The sequence below is a fragment of the Babylonia areolata genome, chromosome 6 (assembly GCF_041734735.1).
Source record: "Babylonia areolata isolate BAREFJ2019XMU chromosome 6, ASM4173473v1, whole genome shotgun sequence".
Classification (NCBI taxonomy): domain Eukaryota; kingdom Metazoa; phylum Mollusca; class Gastropoda; order Neogastropoda; family Buccinidae; genus Babylonia; species Babylonia areolata.
This window is the reverse complement of record NC_134881.1, coordinates 10,093,346-10,100,845: the sequence shown is the minus strand read 5'-3', so window position 1 is coordinate 10,100,845 and position 7,500 is coordinate 10,093,346. Positions and strand designations below refer to the sequence as shown.

The following is a 7,500-nucleotide window of genomic DNA, read 5'->3' as shown; positions in this document are numbered from 1 at the left end:
CACACACACACACAAGACACACAAAAGACAGTGTGAGTTGGACAAAGATCTATAACTTAAGATACCATTTGAACAAACATGTTTTAAAATTAGATTTCAAAGATGTAATTGTGGAACAGTGTCTGATAATTTTGTGGTAGAGTTTTCCAAAAGCAAGGTCCATACAGTGCGCACATATCTGGAAACGATAGGACTTGCACCTGTAAGAAGCCTGTAAATTCAAACAGGTGTGTCAGGTGAAGAACGCAGACCAGGGCATGGTGGACTGATAATCTCCACAATATCGGAAAGCTATGATACTGCTGAACCAGTCATGACATAATTATGATGACTACAAAGGATAGGTGTCCGTCTGTGCAAACATTCTGGTTTCAGTTTCAGTTTCAGTAGCTCAGGGAGGCGTCACTGCGTTCGGACAAAACCATATACGCTACACCACATCTGCCAAGCAGATGCCTGACCAGCAGCATAACCCAACGCGCTTAGTCAGGCCTTGAGAAAAAAAAGAAAAAAAAAGGGGGGGGGGAATAAATAATAGATAAGCTTACATAAATAAATAAATAAATAAATAATAATTATAATATAGAAAAAGGTAGTAGTAGTAATAATAATAATAAAAAATAAAATAAAATAAACATTATGGACAGCAGTGAAATGTTTATTATTAAACGATGACGAGCAAACCTTTCAATGAGAAGAGTTTATACAGTGTACCTTGTGGTCAGAGTTTCTGCTTTGGAAGAAATCAAGAGGTCCAGGTTAACTGGAATGACACAAGTGGTCAGGGTGCTAGTCTTTTAACAAAGATAATACCTAAGCTCCTGCATGCAGCTTATACATGATGCACTGGAAAAGATCTCTGAGGGGGTGGGATGGGGGGTTGGGGGGGAGTCATCCCTCGCAAAATTGTGTTTAAAATTACACCTGTATATATTCGATATATAATGTGACGATAAAAGAAAAAGGTACATGTTGCTGCACTCTTTTTCATTATGACGAGAAAGTAACATATGGTCCCCAACGCTTCAAAACATTTTTTTCTGAAGGTGTTGGTGAGGCAAAGATTTCTGTGAAAAACAATTAAACAAACCTCTACATCCTATGTAAATGACATATCTGGGGAAGGCTTTTAGATGCAACTGAACTGAACCTTGCAACAAATGAAGGTAGGTCCTAAATTTTGCAACAATTTTTCTTCTTTTATGATAATATCAAATATAGCATGATCCTTATTTACATGTAAAATGATCAGAAAAAATAATTCAATTTATTGACCATGATTTTTTTCTTTCTGGACACTTTGATAAAACTGAAATCTAGGACTCCTATATACTCACTGTGGAGCGAAGCTTGTCCATAAGCACTTGTAGCTGCTTGCGAAACTTGGACCCCACACTGATAAAGTTCAGTTTTCCGGAGGTTTTGCCTTTGGCAGGTTTGGAGACGTCGGCAAACATACGTTTCAGCAAATGATTCTTGCTCTCCAGAATCAGGAACTCCAGGGAGGCATGAAGAGCGTCGTTGTTCTTCTCTATGAACAGTTGCTGGGTGGACATTCAATTCATTTGTAACTTAACACCGATGACAGCAAATACATACGCATGCAAGTCATGATAGGTATCTTTCACTCTCTGTCTCTCTCTCTCTTGAAATTGCCAATGCGGTTAAAGAACCAGAGAACTGGTCATCACTGCCTTAATTATGACACTGATTTATAAGAAGTCGTCAGGACATCATGCCTGTAATTTCTTATATCTTTCAGTTCATTTTTCTTCTTCTTCTTCTGCGTTCACTCGTATGCACACGAGAGGGCTGTGTATGACCGTTTTTACCCCGCCATGTAGGCAGCCATACTCCGTTTTCGGGGGTGTGCATGCTGGGTATGTTCTTGTTTCCATAACCCACCGAACGCTGACATGGATTACAGGATCTTTAACGTGCGTATTTGATCTTCTGCTTGCATATACACACGAAGGGGGTTCAGGCACTAGCAGGTCTGCACATATGTTGACCTGGGAGATCGTAAAATTCTCCACCCTTTACCCACCAGGCGCCGTCACCGTGATTCAAACCCGGGACCCTCAGATTGACAGTCCAACGCTTTAACCACTCGGCTATTGCGCCCGTCTTTCAGTTCATTTTAAATTTGGTTCCCTTTCAGAAGGGTCTGTGGCCTATATGAAATAAAAACATTTGTTTTATTTTCTATTTCTCATCACACTACACTATGGCACTCATAAAAAACAACAACACAACAACAACAACAAAGAAATAGTTGAGAAGACAAACTATTCAGGAAAAAGCTTTGCACTCACTGTGTGGTAGCAAACAGCACCAGCAAAATGTCTGATCAAGAACCCTTCATCGTCACGGACATCACGATGAGTCTTCAGTTTCGACTTGCGTGGATGCTGTCACAGAAAAACGCTCCGTGAAACAAATGAAAATTAATGCAGCAGAATACAAGCAGATTGTATCATGCTACCATGCCAAACTCCTGAACTTTTGAATCAAGTATGTTATTGAGTATGTTTATATTATCTATTCATACTGAATGTATGTGTGTGTGTGTGTGTGTGTGTGTGTGTGTGTGTGTGTGTGTTTATTTATTTTGTTTTGTTTTTTTCTTTCTAGTTTTTTCCCCATTGATTTTGGGGGTCTATTTTGAACTGCTAGACTTGCAATCATCATAAACCACATGTTTTTGTTGCTGTTGATAAGCTATTCATAAAAACTGGAAAAGAAGGTATAAATATATTTCATGGTTGGGAATATGGTTTGTAGATTCATGGTTTAATTTTCCTCCATTCACCCCATTTGGGGGATGGTAAAATTACAAACAGAAGAGCAAAAGAACACATGACAACAACTGATGAAAAAAACTGTGACAACAACACTCATGTGTCGAATATAACACACAATGCATGCATACTAAAAGCAGTTTCAGTAATGTGACCATATTACATCACTCATTCTCAAAATGCACATTCACACGTTCAAAACTTATCAAAAGAATCTATATTAAACTGCCCTGGGATATCACAAAAAGAATAACAACAAACTCTTCGACTGCAGTATCATGAAGCTGAACTACTTACTTTAATTGGATGTAAGCCTTTGATCATCTGCTACTCACGCTCAGGATGAACTCTCAGCTTAAAGACTGACAGCTTACAGATGGGCCAAGAGCAAAACGAGAGCTGTGTGATCAATATTTGTCCACTGCAATGGGAATTCACTGACAGCATAGTCTTTTGTGAAGGACTATGACTCTCGAAACCAAGTGCTTGAGGAGACTACTACACATCTCCTACAAGGAGCACAAGACCAATGACTATGTGCGGAACCTGGTCAGCAACCTTGTTGGGCCCCAAGAACCACTGCTGGCGACTGTCAAACGACGGAAGATGGCATGGTTTGGCCACGTCATACGACATAACACCCTCTCCAAAACCATCCTGCAAGGGACTGTAGAGGGAGGGCGCAGACGGAGGCGGCAGAAGAGCTGGTCCGACAACGTCAAGGAATGGACCAAAATGACGATGCCAGATCTCCTCACGACAGCTGCCAACAGAACGGCGTGGCGAGCTATGACATCTTCCTCATGTCCCCCCAACGACCCCAGCGGTCGAGGGAATGAGTATATAGTGAGTATATGACTCTCAAACTATGAGGCAAGATCGCACTGGCTCCTAATGCTGCAGTCTTGGGGACTAGTTGGCCTTTGGGGGTCATCCCAACACCAACTGTCCTAAAGTGTGTGGGGATGTAACTTGTGCAAGACACTCTCAACTATAATCAAATTCTAGCCCAGATGGTTGGGACAGCAGTAATTGCTTCCTCTGCTGTTCTAATAGTCACAGTTGGAAGTGATTGACCCATACTCACGCTCAGCCTGAAGTGGTTCCTGTTGCGGGTATGGACCTCGGATGTGAAGTGTTCGGGTTTGGGCGTCGGCAGCTTGCTCTCCTCATCCAGCAGGTCGAAGATTCCGTTCGGCTTGGCTTCCACCAGTTCTGAAATGCAGGCGACTTTTAATGATGTGTCTATTTATTTATTTTTTTATTTATCCAATCACTTATTCTATGATTCTATGTGGCTTGGCTTCCAACAGTTCTGAAATGCAAGTGACTTTTAATGATGTGTCTATTTATTTATTTTTTTAAATTATTTTTTATTTATTTATCTAATCACTTATTCTATGATTCTATGTGACTTGGCTTCCACCAGTTTTGAAATGCAGGTGACTTTTAATGATGTGTCATTTGTTTATTTATTTATCTAATGACTTGTTTTATGATTCTATGTGGCTTGGCTTCCACCAGTTCTGAAATGCAAGTGACTTTTAATGATGTGTCTATTTATTTATTTTTTAAAAAAAAATTCATTTATTTATCTATCTAATGACTTATTTTATGATTCTATGTGGCTTGGCTTCCACCCATTCTGAAATGCAGGTACTTTTAATGATGTGTCTATTTATTCATTTATTTATCTGTTCATCTATTTATTTATTCATATATTCTGTGATTCCATTTCACTTGGCTCCTACCAGTTCTGAAAAGCAGGTATTTATTTTCCCTAAAGGCTTGACTAAGCGCGTTGGGTTATGCTGCTGATCAGGTATTTTGCTCAGCAGATGTGGAGTACCGTATAATTATAGGTTTGTCCAAAATCAGTGACGCCTCTTTGAGTAACTAAACTGAGCCGGACTTAAGTGTTAGTTTATTTCATGATTCCATTTGGATTAGCTTCCACCAGTTCTGAAATGCAGGTGACATTTATCTCTTTATCTATTATCATTTTTCATTTGATGGGAATGCTGCAGTCAATTCAATTCAATTCAATTCAAAATACTTTATTGTCTGCTTCAACTAAAACAGGAAATTCTCTTTAGGCTCACTTAAAATACCCGTCAGCAAAAATCAAAGGGAAAAGACGAACAACTGACACACCCTTCACTGATCACCCTGCACACACCAATTATTATGTAAAAAGAAAAACATGTGGGTAAGATACTATTACATTATGATTTAGAGTGAAACAACTGTGTGTGTGTGTGTTGTGTGTGTGTCTGTGTGTGTGCATGCATCGTTGTGAGTGTGCGCGTGTGTGTGTGTACCTGTGTGTGTGAGAATGTGTGCGCGCGCATATTCTTGCCCAGTTACCTGAGTTTGATCCCCAGTTTGAGTTCACCTGTTGGGTTGATGGTGGACATTTTTCTGATCTCCCAGGTTAACATTTGTGCAGACCTGCTAGTGCCTGAAGCCCCTTTTTGTAATGTATACACAAGCAGAAAATCAAATATGCACATGCTAGATCCTATAATCCATGTCAATCTTTGGTGGGTTATGGAAACAAGAACATACCCAGCATGCATACCTTAAAAAATAGAGTATGGCTGCCTACAAGGCGGGATAAAAACGGTCGCACATGTAACAGCCCATTTGTATATACCAGTGAATGTGGAAGTTGCAGCCCATAAACGCAAAAGAAGAAAATTCATATATTTCATATTTTGATCAATTTTTATGACAATTTTTCAATACAAAATAGTCATACAGAAAAGATGAAGAGAGAAAAAAAACAACAACAAATAAGCACACAGACATTGCCTACATGACAGGCTAACCCCTCATACTGTAGTTGTGGACAGATTTCCTACATGACAGGTAAACCCATCATAATGAAGTGTTGGTCTAGAGGTAATGCGTCCGCCTAGGAAGCAAGTGAATCTGAGTGCACTGGTTTGAATCACACCGGCAGTCGCCAGTATTTTCTCCCCCTCCACTAGACATTGAGTGGTGGTCTGGACGCTAGTCATTTGGATGAGATGATAAACCAAGGTCCCATGTGCAGCATGCATTTAGCGCACATAAAAGAACCCACGTCAACAAAAAGGTTGTCCCTGGCAAAATTCTGTAGAAAAACCCACTTCGATAGGAAAATAAACAAAATTGCACGCAGTAAAAAATACAAAAAAAATTGGGTGGCGCTGTCAGTGTAGCAATGCGCTCTCCCTGGGGACAGCAGCCCGAATTTCACACAGAGAAATCTGTTGTGACAAAAAAAGAGTACTACAAATACAAATACAAATAATACAATCATAATCATCTCAAAACACAATAAATCCAGTCATCTCACCGATGCAGTCTTGGTTGTCTGTCCATTCAATGCGTTTCACATTCAGCCCCTCCTTCTCATACAATGCTTGTTCCTACAACAAAGAAAGGATGTCTCCAAGTTCAAAAAGCAAATTTCTGTACTTTCGTTTTCTCCGCATAGGCGGGTAGTAGTTTGCACAGGACAGGAATCAGACCCCTGCCGGAGTCTGCACTAGTGGGTCACGGTTAAGTATGTGTAATTAAAAGCAAATTTCTGGTATTTCTGAAACCATAGTCATAATCAGCAATACCTTTCCTGAGATAAACCCTTACAATCCTAAAATAAGCAAACAAAGAACCCTGGTCGTTCTGATTATGCTATGATGTGAGCCGAACATTGCAGTGTCACATGGAATCAATGTGTGAATGAATGTCCATCGGTCTGCCTATATTGCTTTCATGTAAACAGGGCACAATATACCAATGGAACTGACGTGTGAACGGATCTTTTAAATTCTGCCATTAATACAGTTTCATTGTAAATTGTGCTTCATAGAATCACATAGACCAATGATTGAATGAATATTCATTTTTCTACCGATATAATTCTTGATGGGGAATGAGTGATGTTTAGAACATTATATTGTTGTAACTTCCCAATGTAAAACATTATACTTTATGTGTAAACCTTTGTCTGAATAAAAAAATGTTTGGAAAAAAAACTAGTTTTTTTTTTTAACATTTAAGTCATGATCAGCAATTCTCTCTTGAAAAAGTGATATTTTTTCTCTAACAGAGAAATTGTTCAGAACCTATTCTGTTTGAAGAAATCTGTTAGAACAGTAGGCACTGAAATGAAGTAATCATGCAGAAAATATACTTCAAAGCTGTAGAGATTAAACTCATTGGCCCCTCTCATTTTTGTGTTCCTACATATGTATAAACTGCGAGCAAAGGGAACTAACTTCTACAGTGTTTTCCGGATGTTTTAGTGGAGTGATGGCCCAGGATAACGCGTCCGCCTAGGAAGCGAGAGAATCTGAGTGCACTGGTTCGAACCACAGCTCAGCCGCCGATATTTTCTCCCCCTCCACTAGACGTTGAGTGGTGGTCTGGACGCTAGTCATTCGGATGAGACGATAAACCGAGGTCCCCTGTGCAGCATGCACTTAGCGCACCTAAAAGAATCCACGGCAACAAAAGGGTTGTTCCTGACAAAATTCTGTTGAAAAATCCACTTCGACAGGATAAACAAATAAAACTGCATGCAGGAAAAAATACAATACAATACAATACAATACAAGTAATTTGGACAAAAAACAGTACACTTTCTGCATTTTTCCACATCAGTTAAGAACGGAAGCCTGTGAACTCCCTATAGGGTTGAATGGGTTAC

General features: G+C 39.6%; 1 protein-coding gene across 3 annotated transcripts in view; it reads right to left on the bottom strand.

Moving 5' to 3' along the window:
- Window positions 1-7,500, bottom strand: part of LOC143282719 (unconventional myosin-VI-like) — a 54,824-nt gene that overhangs the window by 25,990 nt on the left and 21,334 nt on the right. For all 3 annotated transcript variants that reach the window (XM_076588439.1, XM_076588440.1, XM_076588438.1), the window contains exons 14-17: window positions 6,145-6,217; window positions 3,889-4,016; window positions 2,316-2,411; window positions 1,338-1,544 (exon numbers count right to left, since the gene is read on the bottom strand). In XM_076588439.1, coding sequence (XP_076444554.1) covers window positions 1,338-1,544; window positions 2,316-2,411; window positions 3,889-4,016; window positions 6,145-6,217 — 504 coding nt within the window. The remainder of the gene's footprint in view (window positions 1-1,337; window positions 1,545-2,315; window positions 2,412-3,888; window positions 4,017-6,144; window positions 6,218-7,500) is intronic.